Source organism: Rhipicephalus microplus, chromosome 9 (genome assembly GCF_043290135.1).
Source record: "Rhipicephalus microplus isolate Deutch F79 chromosome 9, USDA_Rmic, whole genome shotgun sequence".
NCBI classification, from domain to species: domain Eukaryota; kingdom Metazoa; phylum Arthropoda; class Arachnida; order Ixodida; family Ixodidae; genus Rhipicephalus; species Rhipicephalus microplus.
This window is the reverse complement of record NC_134708.1, coordinates 124,549,235-124,571,992: the sequence shown is the minus strand read 5'-3', so window position 1 is coordinate 124,571,992 and position 22,758 is coordinate 124,549,235. Positions and strand designations below refer to the sequence as shown.

Here is a 22,758-nt window from a genome sequence, read left to right as displayed (position 1 = left end):
TTCTAGGTGCAAAAGGTGCAGAAAGCCGCAGCAGTGCTACCATCATCTGGCAATGTAAAAAAAACTAACAGCGAGTGTCGCTTTTGCATTGATAATCCCGATTGGTAAAAGCGAGGCCCGAGGTGCGGGTTGAAAGCGGATATGGGGCAATGATGGTAGAGAAAAAAAGTCACCCTTGGACATACACCAGCTACGTAGATGTAAAAGATTGGTCGGAGAAAGACTCTTGGCACGCGATACAAGCCGAAAAAAATTTCAGAGGACGAGCTAGTATGTGTGTTGGGACGCCGAGCTGCGAAGACGTGGGAAACGAGCGTCTCTACAGTGACGACAGTAGCATGACCACCCGGTTCTGCGGTTATGAGGATATTGGCTTGAAGGGGTCCCGGAAGTGCCCGTGTACTTCGGAGATTGTGCCGAAAGAGGCTGCCTGGCCTTGCCGCACCCTTACACAGCAGTTTCTGATGGACTTGTGACTTCGCCACATAGTTCCAGGAAGGAAGCATCCCACACCAGTCGTCGAAGTTAGTGATCATTGAGGCCATGTGCGAGTCGGGCCCGACCAAGCGGGCCGAAAACAACGAGTGAGACCAGGATGCCGGCAAAGTGAGCTAAACGGACACGTCAGCGGGGTAGTCCCTCACGAGTGGGGCCTTACGAAGACGGAGATTGAGACGAAGACCACGTCACCGGCGATGAAGAAAATTGGTGCGTGTAGTGGGAGCGACCGACGGCGACCGTAAAAAGAAGAGCAGCCCGTCAACAACGGAAGACCCAACAAAACGTCGACACCACAGGGGGCAACAAGTCACAACGCGATAACCTGCTAGAACGTTCCATTGTTGACGTTATATTGGCATAGAGCTAGCGGTTAGGGCTAGAACTGGATTAGAACTAAACTATAGCCAGTTCGAATTTGCCCAGGTACGCGGATTGTTATTGAGGGTTATTGACCTATTGGTTGTTGAGATATTGTTTTTAGATATGCAGTGTTATTGTTATTGAGTGCTGTGTTGCGAATGGCGTATATTGTTCCTGTTTGTTTGGGGTGATAAGATGTGTTTGTTCTACGCCCGTTTTCCGTCTCTTTCAAATCAATCTTTCGCAAGTTCTCCCGCGATGAATTTGTGGCGATCCTAATGAAACTACAACTAGCACTCCTTGCCACAATACAGAAAAACAAAAAAAAATGTGACGCGAAAAGTCGAACTAGATGAGGCCTCTAGGTTCATGGTGAACAACAAGCACATATGACTGAACACAATCGTGTAGCAAACAGTAAAATAAACACTACATAACAATGCACTAAGAAAATTTTGCAGGATTTATATGCATTCACGCAAGACGACATCTTTCAGAAAGCTGTCTCCTTTTTCTTCACTACGTTATGGGTCCTTCCCACCGTTATGCGCAAGTTTTCTTCACCTAAAGTGGCTTTGCACTCGTTCTCTGTCCGGAGGCATTTCGAACATTTAGCCCATAACCTGATTTGCTCGCTTTCTGTGATTGGTGGGCTGGTATCAGAGGCAGTGCTAACTGACAATGTCGTGTGATGACGTCAATACTAGAGCACTATGACGACCCTACACAAGCTGGTGATCCGTGATTTCAGGATGGCGTCCTATGTTGATGCCGTAGCACGTTGTTTTTTGCATCAGTCTTGTTGAAACAATCGCAGTGAAACGCCAAAGCCACTGACAGTAACTTTTTTGTTGAACACCTCAGATGCCTCATCAATTGTAAAACTTATCGTTTGCATCTCGTGTCCTAAAAACCATCACGTGATGACTACAACATGCATGACGTCATATATTGTCAAAAGTTGTCACGTCATTGAAAGGTTACGTGACTTCACGTGATCACGTCATCGCACTACACCAGATATTGGTGAAAAATGGTCTGATCATGGAAGCAACTGAAAATCAGATTTGCATTGATCCAATTTTGGAGGCAGCAAAAAGCAACCGAGACTGATGTTGAATTCCAATGGGGGAGTCGGAGCAAGTTTTTCTGCTCCTTTCAGAGCAATTGTGTTCCAATGACCGAGTGAGAGCGAGAGTCAAAAGTTCCACTGAGAGAGTCGGAGGGGATTCAGAGCGGGAGTCCCTCCGTGGAGCAGGAAAAACTGCTCCGCCGAAATCGGTGGAGTGGACCGGAACTCCACGTGACGTATTTCCTTTAACACGTTTGCCTGCTTGGGGGCGTGGCTGGTGCCGCGCGAGTTGTGTTGATAATGGTGGACGGCATGGACGGCTCGGCTACCTCGGCAAAGCGTGCGGCAATGCTTCTGCTACTCGATAGCGACAGCAGACATCGTGGACAATAGCTGTTGCACGCTTGGCGTGATATCCATTCCACACAGGTGAATAGCGCTGAACAAGCAAACTAGCGATGCGGCGATGCTGGTAAACCACGTGGGAAACAGACAGCGGAAAAGACCACGCGCATGGTATCCTGGGTAACGCGGCAGCTTCCGCCTTGCTCCAGCAGGGCGGGTTGTGTTGCGATGGCGGATTTGGAGGATTTGCTCTACGCCAGAGTCGAGTGCTCGCTCGCGAAGTCGGTCGGCTGCACTGACTCCGCCATTGGAATTCAACATAACTCACACATAAGACGCCACCAACTAGTCCAGGTGGACTTCAGCTGCCCATTGAGTCACCTCGCCTGCCTCTTCAGAAAAGCGGCATAGATTTATGATGGCCATTCGCGACGTCGTCTTACGGAAACAAATATTATATCTATGTAGCTACTGAATACATCACCCGCTACGCTGATATAAGGGCGCTGCCCAGAGGCAGTGCCGCTGAGGTAGTAAAGTTCTTTGTCATGGTTGTCTTGAGTCATAGTGCCCCAGAGGTCCTACGCAGTGACATAGTTGTGGCATTTACTGCTAACCCAACTCCGGCGATCTTGGCACACAGCCAAACTATGTACCACTGGACGACAGCGTACCACCTACAGACCAATAGCCTAGCCGATTGGCTAAAGAAGACAATCACCGACATTTTGCCCATGTACGTTGACGTCAAGCGCAGAAAGCGAAATGCAATTCTTCTGTAAGTGACATTCACATACAACGTGACAGTGCAAGAGACGAGGCACTAATCGCCATACACTTTGCCTACGAAAGAAACCCCACCCAATGCTCGAAGCCATGCTACCAAACGCCGCTGACGTGTAAAACCTCAACATGATTGCCTAACCTCAGTGCGCGTCGGAAGAACATAATTCGCCCCCCTCCACATCAAGAACCAAAGGATGAGCGACAGCCACCATTTCAACCTTGGACGAGCCTTTGTGGAGCACCGGCACGCTGAACATATTGGGGTGTGGATGCCGATATACCGACATGGACTGAGGAAAAAACTTCTGTGCCTGCACTTCGTATCGTACAGAGTGGTTTGACGCCTTGGCCTACTTAACTACGAGGTTGTCCCCGACGGCATCACGAATTCGCAACGGCTGTGTGCACGACCTGGATTTGTTCATGTCCTGCTGTGACAAAACGAGCGCTCAAAAAAGGGCGCGCCGACAAATTCTCGCGACGAAGCGCCGAGAGGTCAACAATAAAAAAAAGAAAACAAGCATCCAAAGACTCCCCGGGTGTGCGTCCCTCTCCCCTCGGAAGCGTAGGTTCGCCAACGAACCTCCTCGCGTTAGCGGCCGAGCAAGCCCTGGAAATTTCTCGATGGAAAGGGGCGTGGTGATGCCGGGTTGCGTCATACATCGCGGACGGCCCCCGTATCGTCTCGCCCTTTCTCCCAGCCTTTGCTGCGTATCGCGCCGACGAAATTATGAGAAATTTCTGGAATCTCGCGCGGACGGTATTTAACTGAGCAGCAGAGATGGGAGATCAGGAGAAGAAGGAAGTTAACGCCAGTGTGCGTAGGGTGTCCCGCCGCGTCTGTCGGTGAAGGTTTTGTCCTTAGTGACAAAGCAGGAGAAGAAGAAAGTATGCGCCAGAGTGCGTAGGGTGTTCGGCCTTGTGGGCGAAGCCTTTTGTCTTCCGTGACAAAGGAGGAGAAGAGGAGGATTTCCACCTGAGTGGTGAAGGCTCGAGCTACAGGCAAGAGTGTGTGTCTCCCGTGTAATCAGATTTGGGTGCACGCGAAAGAACCCCAGGTGGTCAAAATTTCCGGAGCCCTCCACTACAGCGTCTCTCATAATGAAATGGTGGTTTTGGGATGTTAAACCTCACAAATCAATCAATCAATCAAGAGTGTGTGTCTACCGCTATCGAGCGAAGACGCGTGGCAACAGCTGCGTGTGTGAAGCTGACGTGTTTCCGGCGAAGAAGTTTGAAGCTTGGAGAGCGGCCAATTGAAGACGCGAGGTTTCCTGGAAGAGAAACTTTGGGGGCAGCGGAACGACAACAACGCTGGACTTTGAGTGAGTGATTCTCGGAAGAGTATCATTCAGACTTTTATTCCAAGAACTTTGGACTGAATAAGTTTTCTCAATCTTATTCTTCAAGTGTCTTGGATGTTCAATGCATGCGACTGCATTGTAGTGCGTATTGTTGTCTGTGTCCGTTGTTTCGAGTGTGGCTGATTGTACTGTGTAGTACATTGTTTGATTGGTGACATATTGTATTCAACTATGATCGAGTGTGCATACTTGTGTATTGTTTTCATCCGCCATAACTGAAAATATAATTTTGTTTTGTTTATCAACTCTCGACTCTGACTTGTTCTTTGGGCCACAGCCGGCGTCCACTGGCGCGCCAAATAGGACCACTTCTAAATTGTCCACGCTGTCGTGGTGCGGTTCGGGGGGCCGATACTTCGGCCCTTGCAATAAGCCCGGCGATCGCCTCCCGAATTGACGGGACCTGTGACACCTGCACCTTAAGCCGCACGACATGAACAGCGGTGTCTGTTTCAATCCTTTTGCGCTTGTCTTTGGGCGCTGCTTCATAAGTAAAATGTTAATGTGCCTCAATTCTTCTCACGCGCGTTAACAAAGCTAAAAATTTTCTTCTTTGTTGTTGTTTCTCCTTTCTTCTTGCTTTATTGTTATTTTGTTCCTAAATCCAACCAGCCCACCCTTTGTTCTGTTATGCATTTAAGCCATCGAGAGTGGCGAAATGCCACGTGCGTTTCTTATTTTCACTTTCGTTTCATTCGGCTTTCTCTCAAAAGGCCTGTCAGGAATGCTTCATGTTCGACAATGTTCGCGATAATTGTAGATTGTTGTGTTAAAATGGTGTGAAAGACACGAATACTCGAGTCTACCCCAGATCTCACTGACGATCAGTGATAAGACTGGAATATTCGACGGAGCTTGTGTTTATTGCGACGCGCCTCGCCACTTAGTTCATCAACGGCGATGCTCTTTTCGCCGCTATCAGTTCCATTGCGTATCCCTGTAATCTGACTTTCCGTTTTTCGGTCAAACTTCAGCCAAATAAGCAGTTTTATCTTGGACCTACAGTCTGCTCCCTTCATCAACATCACTACCCCATGACAATACACTTGAGACTAAGATAATAGGTATCAGCTACAGCACATTAGCGCAAGAGCTATCGAATACGTTTAAAATTGAAATGAAAGGAACGTGTTGCATCAGTGATAGGCCTTCTTCACTTTTGCATAATGAGATGTAATTTTTTGACATGCGAATGCTATCACAGTTTGATGATTTGGATGCACGCATGCGCATTTAGTTGTTATCTGGTGGTTTGTTCCTATATAAGGAGTGGAAGTTTAGCACCCAACCTTTTTTTTCACTCTCCCACTTCTTTTCACCAATCTATCCCGGCTGCGGCGGCTGCATTTCCGATGGAGGCGGAAATGTTGTAGGCCCGTGTGCTCAGATTTGTGTGCACGTTAAAAAACCCCAGGTGGTCGAAAGTTTCGTGGCCCTCCACTACTGCCTCTCTCATAATCAAATGGTGGTTTTGGGACGTTAAACCATACATATCAATCAATCAAATTATCTGTTCACCAATCTTTCTTTTCGAAGTTGCAGCATATATACACCCTGCTGATATTAAGCAACTCGCGCAACAAGCTCTTAATATATACGCGGTTTGGTATCTCACCAGCTCCACGTCTTTCTCGTGGTTACGATTTTTCAACTTGTATTGTGTATTCAAAACGGGAGGGGAGCTATACACTTTTAAAAAAGAATATACTTTCTCAGTGCGTAAGGAAAGTTAAAGAAAGAAGACAGATAGAACCGAGCGCACTTTCAAATGTGCAATACTCACTAGCCTAAGTAGACACTATTTAGCAGCTATACACTATAACGAGACTAGATACACGTCTGAACAACAAAAAAGTAAGTTTCATCGCAAGGGTGAAAGAATTAATGCGCTACCATCGACTTGGAAGGTATTGCAAAAACGGCAAGCTAATCAAAACGAACAGTGCGATAATCACGCACAAATGGCGCAAGAAAACTACCCACACAGTATGACAGCGAACTAACAACGTTTACCGATTGACGCTATACTCACTGTTTAAACAAAAACGACGAATAAAACATAACACGAAGAGATGTGTGCAAACTAACAAGTGCTCTAGTTGTTATACCTCGCAATATAAGAAAAGCGGGTACTTTCCGCCAACGGGGCCTGTGGAGCAACCGAAAATACCTTAGTGGGCCCAACAACCAACGAAATCGGGTGAAACCCGACGGCAGGTGATTTTTTCTATCAAAGATAAGCGCGTGTGCACAAGCTTCTACCCCCCTACCTTTCTGGGCGAAATACAAGTGAGAGGTAAGCGCGCGTCGGATCAATCGCGACGAGCTGGGCGCCGAGCGTGGGCGGGTTTAACGCGATAGTGTTAAAGAACTCGTGTCGCATAAAACACGCCGCCGGCATCGGCCCCGTTGGCTGTGAGCGAAAAATTATGTGTGCGTCTGTGACTGAAAAATCAAGTTACCGAGGTAGCCACAGGAGGCCGCTACTTGTCGACGCGTGCGCGCGCGATAACACTGAAAAGCCGTGCATGGGAAGAAAAAAAGTGCTCAAAGTCATGAGGCGCAGCAATGTTTTGCCCTGCCACCCCTCCCTGCTCAGCTTCCAGCGCATTCATCGGTACGAGATAAAAGATAACGCTATTGCAGCATGCGACATACCTTTGTAACTCCCCTCGCACTGGTCGGATTCTCAAAATTTTTGCGTCATTGAATTCATGAGGCAATAAGCTCTTATAGTGAATTTATTCTATTGATACTTGAAAAAGTGTCTCAGGGCCCCTTTAATGCATTTTGTTTGACAGGCGTCATGACGAAAACGAGCCCATTTGGTGGAAATAGCGAGCGCTGGTCCAATATACTGTGTGCGTGTTCGTGTGCTTGCGTGCGTATATAACAAAAATAATCACAAGTATGCCCTTAGCGGTTGAAGGGTGCGTCAGGGGATGAAATTCGCTATCGCGTTCAACTCCTAAAGGCGAAGCTTAAGGGTCCCCCATTTTTTCCCATTTCTTAAGTGTTCTTATGTGTAGTTACGTATACACATACGGTGAAAAGCGGCGGAGGTGGCAGTAAAAGCAAAAAACGAGCCGAGATTGTCCATGTATTCGCAATAGAACGCTGGTTTTTTGACGTTGTGACCGGTGGAGTAGCCTTCATAAGGGTTACTTCTATAGTCCGGAAGTCCCCCTGATGAACCAACCTTAAAATTTAACCAACCTTTGTGAGAACCTCGTATTTCATTTCAAGGTTGCGGAAAAGTTATCAGATGGCATTCATTATAAAAGACAGGGCCTGCAAGAACGGCCTAAAGAACGTAGTCAAGACACCGCCTTTGCCCGCATGTTCAGTCGTTTATCGTTGTTTGTCGTGCTTTGATATGTGCTTGTGTTTGCGCACCCTGCCTTTTGCGGTGTAACTGAAAACTAGCACAGCTTTGTTACTCCAAGAACGTGGCAGTTACGGGCCACATTGAAAGCATTTTAGGGTGTGCTACAGATTCATCTGCTGATTGATAGTGCCCTGCACCTCACGTACCCAACCCCATAGCACAGACACACTCTTGACGCACAATTACTGTGAATATAGAGGGCCAGTTGCCGATGAGCTCTCAGTGGCACTATAAATGTTTTCGCGGTGTGACAATATGTGCCTATTCAACCTTCTGAAGTGGCAGAGAAAGGACGGGTAAAGAACAATTCATTTTTTTTCTAGAAAGGGGTATAAAAGCTTGTTGGCATGGGTTCTCCCGTCCAGGGTCGCCATGGCTTCATGAACTCGATTAACGTCACTAAGAAGCAACACTTGTACTGCTGCATCACAGCTGGCCAGTTGTGTTTCCCACTGTTCAAAATTGTTCAAAATGTTGGTCCTAAAGATGTTCCTAACTTCTCTGGACTTTCGTCACATTCCCATAGTTTTAGATAGACATAAATTCACGTCCGCGACTGCGGGTAACACGCAAGCAGCAGCTCTTCTTCTGCGGAGCGAATCTGTGTGGAAGTTGCGGGCTCTGACTTGGTGTGCCCAGATGCATGTGTGTCAGATAACAAGTGCGTTGCGCGGGCTGTCAGAAGAAAAGCATCATTTTTTGGAACTGAGATCACAAAAGCGCATTTAGGGAGCGTGCAATTTTAGTATAGATAGCGCACCTGTCAATTGACCCTGTCATTCGCGCAAACAAGTCATTCAGGCTCGTAGGGACGGGGAGGGAGTGCCCTATAGCCACGGTCCAGCAAGCTGAATGCAGCGGTTTGTTTTACCGAGAATGAACATTGAAAATAGTGGGGTGTTTTTGAGTACATTTAAAAATAGTCCCCTTTCCTCCGGAAAAATTCCTGGCAGTAGGCATGAGGTCATCATGCATATTAGGCCGTGCATCCTCCTGAGCACACCACTTCGGAGCCCACCACTAGAGCAAAGTGTCTTCCCAAAGAAAAAGTGCTTCAGCTCGTGCTGCGAGTAGCAGCTGATGCATAGCCGTTGACGTGACTGCACAATGCCTCCCTGAAACGACGGTGTCCTGCCGCTTCCTTACGTGTTTTGTTGCTCCGGTCCTGTGTTATCCGAAGGGCTTCTGTATGTGTATCCAGAGCTATCGTTTCTTCATTCCTCCACAATTATAAGAGGTAAGTGTCAGCCAATCAACTTCCCTCTGATAAAAGCCAGCCCAGAAGTTCTAACGCTAGTAAATTAATTGCTTTGCTGTTTGCGCATGTTTCCGCTTTAGTAACACGAAAGTTTTTTTATGCCATGGTTCACCTTAGCTTCATTGACATATTTCCGTCACAGATTTGACTTACAGATGAGGTGAAAAAATCGGAAGAAAGAACTCAGTTTCGCCAGAAGGACGAAGCGACAGATGCAATAAAAACTTGTTAGAATGTCACGCGAAGAACAGCAACCAGATTGAAATCTGCAGCACACTGCTGGACACGAAAGAAGAACGCATGAAGAGTACACACACAAGACATGGTTGACAGCACAACACTTCACACGCTGGTCAAATTCACAGGACACATGAAACCTATACGCATCAGTATACACGAAATGCGCGCGAACTAACTAGTATCACAGTGTTATCCTCGTTGCGTTCAAAAAATAAGCTCTTTTCACGAATGGAGGTACCCTGCCCGTCGCAACGGTCTAGTGGCTAAGGTACTCGGCTGCTGACCCGCAGGTCGCGTGATCGAATCCTGGCTGCGGCGGCTGCATTTCCGATGGAGGCGGAAATGTTGTAGGCCCATGTAGGCTGATGACGATGATGATGATGATGATGATGAACGTGCAAAAACCGCGATATGACTACGAGACACGCCGTAGTGGGTTGCTCCGGAAATTTTACTACTTTGCTTATTTAACATGCCGCTAAATCAAAGTGCGCGGGCCTGAAGCATTTTCGCCTACATCGAAAACATGACAGGTGTTCGATCCAGCTACCTGCGGTTCAGCAATACAGCACCATAACCGCCGAACCGCTCTGGCGGGTAGTATTAAAGACGACTTTGGTTAAATCAGTATGTGGTGCACTTTTCATCCAGTTGTAAGGAAGCAAGCTCAACTGTATGAGACATATTGCTGAAAATCACTTTGACAGCATTGCAGAGTGATTCCGTTCTCTCCCGTTGCCTACTCCTTGCTTTTCGGTGGCATCTTTCACTTGCAGACGTGGTTAGATGATGCGAAAGGTGTGAACAAGAATGCGAGAACCCGAATTTGCATGTGGCCATTTGAGCAAATTTTGGGTAACATAAGGGGCATGTATTGTGATATGAAATGCGCAGAATATTCTCAGTGTCAATTGAAAAAGATAATCTACAGTATTACGTTATTTAATGTGTCAGTTTGCGGCATGAGACATTACTTGCAAAAAGCTTCCTTCATTCCTTTCAAAAACTTCTGGTTACTATGTATATTGCTCGTAATATTACATGATAACACGCCCACCTATGTTTCTCCATTCTGTGCATTTTTTCGTACGTAATGTCGCTAGGTGCAGAAATTGCTTGGTGTGCCCTTCTTGTCATGTCAATATAAACGAACAAAACGCATGAAGCGAATCAATATATACAATCTGTATATTTTTTCAACTTTATGTTCCTTATTCTTGCGCTCTTTGCCACTGTGGTGAACAATAAAGCTTAAGCTCACTACAGCTGCCCACACTTCATTTCTCATTACGCTGCCTTCAGTTTATGATCCCTATCTTTCTATTCATGAGCCTAGGTTACAAGATGAGTATTTTAGTAGGCCATTCCAAGGATGTGAATATTAGCTTGCACGTTTGCCTGTGTTGCACCTTCATCACTAAACAACCATTCAAAGTGCCTTAACGTTGTGGCATAAAAAAGATTAGAATAAATTTATTTTTGCACTGGCATGCGAGCAGGTTTGGCGTATAAATCGAACATTCTGTCAAGCGCCTGCGTACGTGTGTGCGCGTGCGTGTGTGTATGTTTAGATGTTAGCAGATCGTTCTAAGGATAAATAGAAATGTTATTCATTGGCTTTAGTATGTCTTAGCGCACGCACGAAGAGCCACACTGTAATATAATTGAACGTGGCCTATCAGACCTTGGAACTGTGTCTGGCTATTCCCAATAGAAGAAACCTTTCCCTATTAAAAAGTATTATAGTGTCCGACTCTGGAGAGAAACCATTCCGGCGGGTAAAAATACGAGCACCACTTGAGCTAGAATCCCGTCGCCAAGCTAGCTTAAAACAGTCGCGGCTAAGATTTCTGACCAAAATTTTAGAGAATGCTGTGCCCTGAGAAGCACCGTGAGATGTTTTATCGAATGCCGCCAGTATCCATAGCAAAAGCACCAGAAATAATATTGTGATAGTAGAAGCACTTAGTTTTGAACTCATGTCAGCTCGAAGCGACAAAACAATTAAGTTGAATAAGTGGCAAGAGGAGGGGGTGTTGGACGACAAATTTTGGAGGAGGGAGTTCGTACCCCCCCCCCCCCCCCGGTCTTTGGCTACGCCACTGAAGACTAGAAACCTTGAGTCAAAGAGCTGCTTCGCAACTAACAAATGAATATCTGCTTCATTTTAGAGAGCTGTGACACACCAGTGCCAAAGGGGCCACCTTTTCCGAGCAGCTTTGACTGCAAAGAGCTCCCTCTTCATCATGGGTCGGGAACAAGACCACACATGATGAGAAGGAAGCACTTTGTAGTCAAGGCTTCTCGGAAAAGGTAATTACCACACATGATGCATCTTGCGTATGCTCACCAATAGTTTGCCCGAAGTTGTTGAAAAAATGTGCGTGTGTATAAAAGCGGGCTTCATGCATTTCAATAAATCATTTGGAACTCGGTTTCAGTTAATGTGTTCCATGTGCGTGCATTTTCTTGTCTTCGATTCTTCGCGCATCACATGTTCAATATATTATATATATTTTCAACCGCATCAGGTGCAGTTAGATCGACGTTAACGAGGAAGAAAGCAGAGCAGACGCCCGCAATATCAATTTCAGGATCCAAGTGGTGCCAAGTCATAAAGGCCGATGTGAAAAGCAGTCTCTCTTCAAGCTCTTCTTCCCTCCTGCTTTGTATCGGTTAGCGCGATGAACGCAGGAGCCACGGCCTGATAGCTGCGCTTTAAATGATCGTGATGCATACAGGCACGGGGCTAGCACCCACGTAAGCCTAAGTCGGGAAATTATTGAAGCAGAGTTGGTTGAATCGCGGACAACTATATTCCAAAACCATCAGTTACCTTTCCTTGCGAAGAGATATCTTATGTGCGTATTGCTGTGGACGACTTTTTTTTAACACGAAAGTGTATTATGTCGGCGTGCACTAAGACTTAACTGACCTACTTCCGTTACGGAAATGACGTTGTTGAAAATTACGAGAAAAGAATGGAAGGAATGAGCCAGAAGAAAGAGTTTCGTGAATTGAAGAGATTTTCAGGAAAATCGGTGCATACACGCACCGTACCTATTTGACACTTTTCCTTTGCGTTCTGGTTTGGAGGGACGGTGCCACTGCCTACGAGCGGAGAAGAAAAGTATTGCATTATTAGACTAATTAGCACAACCAGAAAATCTTTAGCTTGTCTATGGTTCATATTGTGGCAAAGCCGTCGAACAGTGGGTCGTCCTCTGCAGTGGCTTCTAGTGGGTCGCCCTTTTTATAAGAAGAGCAGCTCGTGCAGAGAGTCGGTCCTTTCCAACCCAATCAAGACACTCTTATGACCAACCGCTTATGACCTCGGCTGGTTTTTTTCAGTAAGGCTTCCAGATTTCACTACTATATTTGAAGCCGAGCTAGTAGCTAATATTTTAGCTCTTCGTTTAAATTTCTACGACCGAGACCAGTGCAATCATCCTAACCGACTCACTTTCGGTGTGTGCAGCTCTGACAACCTCTGAACAATCTCGTGCCCTAGCAGCGTTCCACACATTAGCACAGCCGCATTTAAAACTCCTCAAATTAGTGTGGGTCGCAGGTCACTGCGAATTACAATTAAATTAATTGGCAGATGCTTTGGCACGAGCATCACTCGATGGACCAGTAATTTCAGTACTTGTCGAGTTAGAATACTTATCAGGGGTTAGATATAGGAAGTTCGCTTTTTTACAGATAGTTTAGAAAATATCACACAATGGACAGATTATCAGCACCTCAAATTTCCATGGAAAGCCCAGTGGAGTCCGTCAAAAAAACTTGAAATTATAATCTCCAGATTCCGGTGCCCATTAAATTTTTACTTACACAGAGCTGGTCTGACACTTTCCCCCCTTTGTCCGTTCTGCGAAGAATCAGAAACTATTGAACATTATTTTGGCTCATGTCGTAACTATGTATTAATTAGGAAACGACTTTTAGATATTCCATTTGCGAAGCTAGGTTTAAATTTAACCACAGAAAATGTTTTAAGTTTTGGTGCCTCTGTTTTGGGAAATTGCCACAGAGATGCATTCGATGCGGTGTGTAATTTTATTCAAGAGTCTAAACGTTTTTGTACATAAAGCCCACGTTAACAGATACACAAAAAAAACCGGGTCAAAAAGTAATTTTCAATTCAGGACAAATCCGTGACATACCAAATTACTCGGGTTTAGCAAAACCAGCTGTCTGGTCGGCTCCCAAAATCAAGTTGTAGCTATTAGTGTCTAATTTGTTGTTGATTCTTTTTTATCACTATCTAAAAATTTGGTTTCTTTCTTTTTTTTAACATACTGTCTTCACTATACAACTCCCCCCCCTTTTTTGTCTTTGTAAGCAATAATGCAGTTATCTTCAATATGAGACTACATGTTCTCTTTGCCAATCCATTAGAGTGGGTACGAGCCATGGATTAGAGGATACAAACAAACAAACAAACAAACAAAGAGTCGGTTCCCGCATTGACTGTCGCTGTCGTGAATCATCAACGAGTGTCCACCAATAAACGTCTTAACAGTTTGGTGGAGAGAGCTGTGCCCTTCAAACATCTTCGGTTCGCTTTCCATGCCCTTGGAGCTTCGATCCCGTACCGTGCCTTCTACCATGCACCAGGACGCCGCTCAGCAAACGCTCCCTCCTACGACGACGCCATGTCCCGGTGTCCCCCGCATCCGCGACCCTCCTGTCTTCACCGGCGCGGATGGCACCGACGTCGAGGACTGGCTCGCCATGTACGAACGCGTGAGCGTCCCCAATCATTGGGACGAGGCAGCTAAACTCGGAAACCTGTTTTTCTACCTCACGGCTGCGGCCGGAATGTGGTACAACAACCACGCATCTGATTTCCCGATGTGGTCTGCTTTTAAGACCACTGTCGTCGACGTGTTCGGCCGTCCTGCCGTACGTAAACTGCAAGCCGAACAGCGTTTACGTGAACGAGCACAGCAGACCGGCGAGTCCTTCACAAGTTAAATCGAGGACATCCTTGACTTGTGCAAGGAAGTCGACCTGAATATATCAGAGGCAGACAAAATCACGCATGTTCTAAAAGGCATCGCCGACGATGCCTTCACCATGCTCCTGGCCAAGAACCCTCACACTGTGGCAGAAGTCATCACATTATGCTAAAGTTACGACGAGCTTCGGCGGCAGCGCTTGATGACCCGTCGACCGCCACTACGTGATGCTGGTCTCTCGGCTTTGTCAGCAGTTCCTGACCACACAACCTTGCTCATCGAAATCAAGTCATTCGTGCGTGAGGAAGTTGCCCGCCAGGTCTCTTTACTGGCTTTTGCTCCGCCGCAACATGCTCAGCAGCCAACAAGTACACTTCTACCTCCGCTCCGCCGAGCCATTCAGCAGGAAATCGCGGAGGTCGTTCCTGAATACCACCAGCCGCCTCCTGTATCTGCGCCACTCAGTTACGCCCAAGTTGTAGCCAGGCCGCCCCCACCGATTTCTGTGGCTTGCCCTCTAAGTTACACCGAAACAACCGCGAGGCCCCAGGCATTCGGAGAAACTGTGTGGCCTACATACGCCGACGTCACCCACGTGCCCCGCGTGCCGCCCACCATGCACTCATATCAGCAGCCGGCTCGTCCATCGCGTTCTATGACATGGATGGGACCCGCGAACAGATGGCGCACTGCTGACAATCGCCTCATCTGCTTTGCTTGTGGTCGCGTCGGTCACGTAGCACGCTATTGCAATTGTGTGCAGCAACCGCAGGTTGCCTCGAACTTTCCGAACCAATCAAGCCGCTCTTATTACCAACCGCCGCCTACGTCACCGTCGTCCCGCCCCGCTCCGTCTACCCGCCGTTCACCATCTCCGCGACGTCGCTCACTGTCGCCGATGCGGCCACGTCTACTCGAGGGCGACCAGGAAAACTAGTCGTCGCAGTCCACGAGGCAAGGGCTGCGACGCTGTCGTACTGTGGAAGCCCTCAGGAAAGCCCATCGAACGTGATAGACGTACTTGTGGATGGCGTTCGTGAATCTGCCCTTGTAGATACTGGAGCCACCGTATCAGTCACGGACACAAAACTTAGCCGATTACTGCGCAAAGTGACCACACCACTCTTCGGGCTCTCCCTCCGTACAGCCAGCGCCCAAAGCATTCACCCTACGGCGATGTGCACAGCCCGCCTTAACATTCAGGACGTGATGTATGCGGTCGAATTCATCATATTTCCTTCATGCTCCCACGACGTCATCCTAGGATGGGATTTTCTCTCCCGCCATGACGCCGTCATTCAATGCGCACCAGCTGAAATTGAACTCACACAATTCTCTTCTTTGACGCCGGACGACAGTCCATCTGCTGCAAGCAAGTTATTTGTCAGAGACGACACCCAAGTGCCTGCAAATTCGTCCGCGACGGTGTTGGTCTACTGCGCAAGCCTTTCTGACACCGCTGCACTCCTCTCGCCATCTCATCGTGTTTTCCTCAGAAAAGGCTTGCTGGTTCCTTTCGCGACCGTGCAACTCACTCACGGCAGCACCACTATTTTTGTAGTGAACTCATCCCCGTACAGCATTACGTTGGTGCGAGGGGAATGTCTCGGCAGCGTGGAACCCATCGAAGACGAACAAGTTATGGATCAACCCGATGACATGCACTGCTCAAGTTCCAGTACGCTTAGTGCTGTTTCGACATCTGCTTCATCATCTGATGATGTATTCGGTCCCTCCATTTCCGACAGCCTTACGCCAGGCCAGCGTTCCCAGCTTCTGGGCCTGTTGGAAGAGTTCCGGTCTTCTTTTGATGTCGCCCAACCTTCTCTCGGCCGCACATCCACCGTTACGCATCGCATCGACACAGGCACACAGCCACCACTGCGGCAACGTCCATATTGCGTATCTCCCACAGAATGCCATGTAATCAACGAGAATTTCGACGACATGCTTCGCCGTGATGCTAATCGACCTTCTAGCAGTCCCTGGGCGTCTCCTGTCGTTCTCGTCACGAAGAAGGACGGTTCTGTGCGGTTCTGTGTGGACTACCGACGCCTCAACAAGATCACTCGTTAGGACGTGTACCCACTACCGCGGGTAGATGACGCGATTGACAGCCTGCAAGGAGCAGAATTCTTTTCATCCCTTAATTCGCGCTCAGGGTACTGGCAAGTACCTATGGCTGAGGACGCTCGACCGAAGACCGCTTTTGTCATCCCCGACGGCTTGTACAAATTCAACGTCATGTCGTTTGGGCTGTGCAATATGCCCGCCACCTTTGAGCGTATGATGGATACTGTTCTGCGTGACCTGAAATGGCACACGTGCCTGTGCTTCCTCGATGACGTCGTCGTTTTCGCTCCCGACTTCTCGACGCATCTTCAACGCCTACTGCATGTTTTAACGCGTCTGAGTGACGCCAGTCTGCAACTGCACCTAAAGAAGTGCCGGTTTGCAGCTCGACAGCTGACAATACTCGGCTACATTGTGTCCAAGGACAGAATTCTCCCTGATCCAGCTAAGCTTCGGGCCGGGGCCGAGTTCCCCAAGCCGACATCCGTCAAGGAACTGCGCAGTTTCGTAGGGCTGTGTTCCTACTTTCGGCGCTTCATTCGAAACTTCGCGACTATCATATCGCCGCTGACGAAGCTCCAAGGAAGTAGCGGGCCTCTCCATTCGTGGTCATCACACTGCGACGACGCTTCCACAATGCTTCGTCGTTTGTTGACGTCGCCTCCCATACTCCACCACTACGACCCTACGGCCCCTACAAATGAACACACGGATGCCAGTGGTGTCGGCCTTGGCACTGTCCTTGCGCAGCGCAAACCAGGGTTCTCGGAATATGTCGTGGCGTATGCAAGCCGTAGGCTTACTAAGGCCGAGACAAATTACACCGTCACCGAGAAGGAATGTTTGGCAATCGTCTCGGCCCTTACAAAGTTCCGACCTTATTTGTATGGTCGCCCATTTGATGTCGTCACCGACCATCACTCACTATGCTGGTTGTCGTCATTGAAAGATCCCTCAGACCGTCTCGCCCGGTGGGCACTCCGCCTGGAAGACTACGACATCCGCGTGCTGTACCGCAATGGAAGGCAACATGCTGACGCCGACGCCCTGTCACGCTCTCCCTTGCCTGACGACAATGCCCACAACTCAGCGTCTCCCCTTGCCATTTCTTCCATTAGGATTCATACCATTGCTACTGAACAGCGCAAGGATCAATGGATCGCCTCACTTATAGACTTGCTGGCTAATCCATTCACCCCATCCACTCGTGCGTTGCGTCGTCAAGCCCACCATTTCGCCGTTCGCGACGACCTCCTCCACAGGCGCAATTACAACGGTGACGGCCGCCCGTGGCTACAAGTCATACCTCGCAGTATGCGCTCTGATATATGTGAGTTCTTTCATTCTGATGCGCAATGTGCGCACTCCGGGGTGTCGAAGACTTACACCACATTCGCCAACGGTACTTTTGGCGCGGCATGTACCGCTACGTGCAGAAATTCGTTCGTTCCTGCATAGATTGTCAGCGCCGTAAAGCTTCAACGCACCTGTCACCGGTAGGTCTGCAACCTCTACCTTGCCCTGCCAGGCCCTTTGGGCGCGTTGGCATCGATTTGTATGGCCCACTTCCACTGACGTCGGCTAGTAACCGCTGGGCCATTGTCGCTGTGGACCACCCCACGCGATACGCCGAAGCGGCCACTCTCACCGCGGCTACAGCGAGCGATGTGGCCTCCTTTCTGCTCCACCGATTCATTTTGCGACACGGTCCACCCCAGGAACTGCTCAGTGACCAAGGCCGCGTCTTCCTGTCTGAAGTCGTTGCAGCCATTCCTGAAGAGTGCAACGTTGTTCACCGCAAAACTGCTGCTTACCACTCGCAGACGAATGGCCTCACCGAACGCTTCAACCGTATGCTCGGCGACATGCTCTCCAAGTACGTCGCCATCGATCACACAAATTGGGATTCCATTCTACCCTTCGTCACATACGCATATAATACCACCCCTCAGAGCACCACTGGCTTTTCACCTTTTTTTTTTATTGTATGGAAGGCACCCGTCGCACACCATCGACACGAAATTTTCGTAGAAGCCAGATCCGTCTGAGTGGGCGCCTATTTCTGCTACAGCCAAGCTTGCTGAAGAGTGTCAAGAGCTTGCAAAGACCTTTACTGCGCACGATCAAGAGCGGCAAAAAAGCATTCGCTCTGACGCCAGCACTACTGCGCCCACGTTCCTCCCTGGAGCGCTCGTCTGGCTCTCGATCCCTACCACTGCAACTGGCCTATCTTTGAAACTATTGCCCAAATACGAAGGCCCCTATCGAGTTGTCAAATGCACTTCCCCTGTAAACTACTTGATTGAACCAATCGAACCATCTTCGAACATGCGCCGTAGAGGACGCGACATTGTTAACGTGGAGCGCCTCAAGGCCTACCATGACCCGCTAATTGTAACCACCTGTTAGGTCGCCAGGCGGCTCCCTTTTCGTACCCGGGGTAGTTGTGGCAAAGCCGTCGAACAGTGGGTCGTCCTCTCCAGTGCCTTCTAGTGGGTCGCGAACAACCAACCTCATATTTTCTTCAAGATTTTCCTATTGGTTTTCTACCTTTATTGCTCTTGATGTAAAACTTACGCTGCTATTCCTAAATCAGTCCTGCCCTTATATTTCACCTGGTTACCATTTTTGTGCTTTATAACGCATGCAGAGAGCAAAAGACATGTAGGAAAAATGTGATGTAAGCTGAGGCTGGTTTCTGAATATGAGCCTAAGCATTACGGTTCGGTGCCTTGATGCCAGAATCTGAACGAACACTGCCGTCAGACTTCAATCAAAGTACCCTACGTGGCGTTGGTGCTACTCAACGCGACAGAGTGAGGCCTTTACAATTAACTGCGAGAGTGTTTCAGAAGAACTTCAGAGGCCACGAGCGATGTGACTTTGTGACGACGTGGTTACACGCTTTGTCTCACACGTTGTGCTTTGATGTGCAATTTCAATATTCACTAACGATGTTTCTCCGTAATCTACTGCTACGAGTGTGAAGGCATCGACTACGAGAAATGCGGTATTAAGCGTCGCCGAATCACAATGGGGTCCACGAGCGAATGTCATGCATGTTAATTTGCCCCAGCAAGTGAAACGCCAAGGGGGAGCAGGGGGCCTTCGCATGTTCTCGGCTAATCTGTGAACATGCGATTCCAAAGTTGGGTTTGCGAAGTTGAGCACATCACGACGGAACTGACACCCAATAGACACACCGAAGCAGAAACGAAATAATCGCACCTTTGCCAGCGGTGTGACCCGCCGGCGTGACGCTGCCCGCCAGCATAACGCCATAAACCAACCACATCTAACGGATGTTCGCCGTCCCGTAAATCATGCACGCTTCATTGCAGCAGGCCAAGAGTTGACAAAATGACTTGGTGAAAACCGTTCAGTTTTGACAGCATGGTATGAGAACGCTTATAGTTCATGCGGGATTAGAGTGATTTTAAGTTGCACGCAATGCTGTGCATCCAGAACATGTATCCTATTTGCGAGTTGTTCCTCGTCGTGACGGAGAAGTGCCACCAGATGCAAACATCAGTGCTTCAAAGTGTAAGGGTGCTTTTGCCACTATACACTCATATAACGTTATACATCAACGTGCTGTAAACATTGGAGTGCTTGTTTGAATAAGCGTTTTACTTTCGTGTGTTTTACTGCTCCCTGTATCAGAAGAATCATTGTTTTGCACGCAGCGCATGTATGATGATCTGGGTGAAAAACTGCATATAGTTTTGGTTCCTGGCTCGCAATAAAGAGTATTGCAAGTTAGCGCATTTGCACGTGACGCCCTTCTTATTTCCCAAACTATCATGCTCTATACATAGGCATTGTGATGTCGTTCCAACGAGTCCAAAACAGAACTGTACAGACTGTAAGTATTTTATTGTTGTCTATAATGCTTGTGCTTTGCTAACCAGATAAAAAAATCGTAGTACCAGGGCTTGTCGCTTTAGCAAACGTTAGGGCAAGTGACCTTGTCTTTATCGAAAGCATAGAGGGAAAGACACTTTGTTGGAGCTTTGAGCCTCCTGTTCGAGAATTTTCCGTTTCTTTAGGCACCCGTGTTCCCATGAGCTTCTGTTTTCTTTCGAGTTCCCAAACCATATTGCAGCTTTGACACACAAACCCTAGACTTTACTGCCCATTTCCAACTTTTCAGGGTATACTGTACCTGAAAACTCCTCTGACATGATACAGTTGGCTCGTTTTTAAAAAAAGGCAACATTGCGTTGATTGCGCCCTTAAGCCCGAAGAAAATTGGACAGCGCTCATTTTTCTTCACTTTTGTCTTTCTTTCCTCCTCCTCTCTTGCTCTCTTTTAGTCTTTTGTGTTTTGTTCTCTTTATTCCTGCTTATTTTTTTTCTATCCTTACTGCTTTCTTTTTCCCCTTTTATACCTCTCGCCTGCTTACCCTGGCAATTTTTATACATGGTTTGTGTTGCCATGTTTTCCTAGCCTTAGTCATAATGTCAACACTTCATGTCATAACAAATGTGCCCCAGGAAGAACAGGCTTTTTCGTGGCATGAGCGCACACTCAACATGCTACAGTTGGTTATGCTTTGCCTACGTTAGGCAAATGACGACCGGCAGCATACGAGAACTTCGCCCTGTAAAGTGCTCCACCATTAAAACAGCGGCACCTTTAGCGAGGCAAGACGCCATAACGAAGCGGACTGGCCTTCTGATTGTACTCTATCATTTTGAAGGCACTCACCGACAATGATGAATTGAGAGCCAGGCCAATGCTACTCGAGCGCAACACATCATCCGTGCCAATTCCGACGACGGTGAACACCAGCGTGGAGAGCACGACTGCCTGGCTGCATGCTACAGCAAACGTCCTCGTCAACCGACTGCATGTCACTGAGGCTAGGGACACGCGCAGGTTCTGGTCGGCCAGACGACAGAAGTGCGCGTAGAAGCGCTCCGTCATGCCAAACACACGCACGATGGTAAGCGAGTCCACCGTCTCAGTGACGTGCTGAAGCATGCGCGAGAAATGCGCACTCCGGATGAAGCGCGTGGCGTTCACTGCAGTTGTAAGAATGCCCTGTAAATGAACAAACGCCACATTTTGTACCTGCTTTGTCCTCCGGCCTAGCCTGCTTCGAACTAGAGAAACTTGCTCAGAATGTCCTCGGTAATGCTAATTAAAAGGAAAAGGTTGCTCAACTTAGGTTAGTATAGTTACTTTCATCTATATAGTCAAGTAAACAAACACACAGCAATAACGTCATATATAAAACACTTGATCACACAAATATTGCTAAATATTTTTAAATAACCATGAATTTATACAAGCTGAGAATTCTGCTGAAAACTTATTAAAACCAGTAACCACATGTGATTGAAGTCGCGTCGTATAGGTATGATGCTGCTTCCGTCGCGTCCAAGCCGTGCTTACAGCGCATAAAACACTAGCACGTCCCGAGCTCGAATTTGCGTGGTTCATTTCAGACTCTTCTCAATCAAACATAGCTCACTTGATGGAAATGATATATAATTCCCTAGCCCGCTTCATGGTAGCCAGCAATAAATGCACTAGCTGCGTCACGTCAATACAACACATCTTTCCTGCATTATAACAGTGAGAAATAACAGACGATGTTGTGCCTGACAGAGGAAACGAGCCCTTACGTTTACACTTTTCTCAAATTTCTTGAAGTCACTTGAACCGCATCGCCAAAAACTTGATTATGATCATCATAATTATCACCACCTTCATCATCATCATCAGGAAGTACTTTGCTGAGCTAGTCGGTTTAGGTTTGTGCACAGGCCAGGAAAATATGGCTGTTCTTGTCGCGCAAAGACAGCCGTATTTTTGTGGCCTGTGTAGGTATTAAATTCACCAGCCTGACTATGACCATTATAGTGCAAATGCGTCTCCCACGTTTCGCCAATCAACCTAGTCCTGTGGTCTTGGCTGCGACGGTATGCCTGCAAACTTCTTAATCTAAGCTACCTACCTAATAACCTATCTCTCTCGCACGCAGGTTTATCTTCTCTCGTTTACCAGTCAGTTGTCACTAATTACCAGTAGTTATACTTCATCAGGACTACGTGTCAGGCTCATGTGCATTTCACTTTGATTTCAAATATGATATCCTTCGCATCCCTTTTTTGCCTGACGCATTTCTGCTCTCTTCCTGTCTGTTAGGTTACGTATGTCATTTCCCTCCACGTCGCTCGCGTCGCGCTTTTCCGCAATATAACAAATCATCTAGTGTTATAGAACACTTCGCTACCACATAATTTCATTAGTCAGCTCACTTAGGCCATCGCCATAAGGCAAAATTCACGAGCTACCGCGCCAACAGTTTTTTTATATTTCTTTGACTATCGCTCGTCAAAAGACTTGAATCACGTGCGCCTCCGCCGTAGTTTCTACTTCGGATTACGACATG

The 22,758-nt window shown here is 47.7% G+C and overlaps 1 protein-coding gene across 1 annotated transcript in view; it reads right to left on the bottom strand.

The window, feature by feature from the left end:
• The window catches only part of LOC119165528 (ATP-binding cassette sub-family C member 2), a 286,281-nt gene that overhangs the window by 139,424 nt on the left and 124,099 nt on the right, over positions 1-22,758 (bottom strand). Inside the window, exon 3 of the mRNA XM_037417681.2 lies at positions 21,066-21,401. Within this exon, the coding sequence (XP_037273578.2) occupies positions 21,066-21,401 (336 nt within the window). The remainder of the gene's footprint in view (positions 1-21,065; positions 21,402-22,758) is intronic.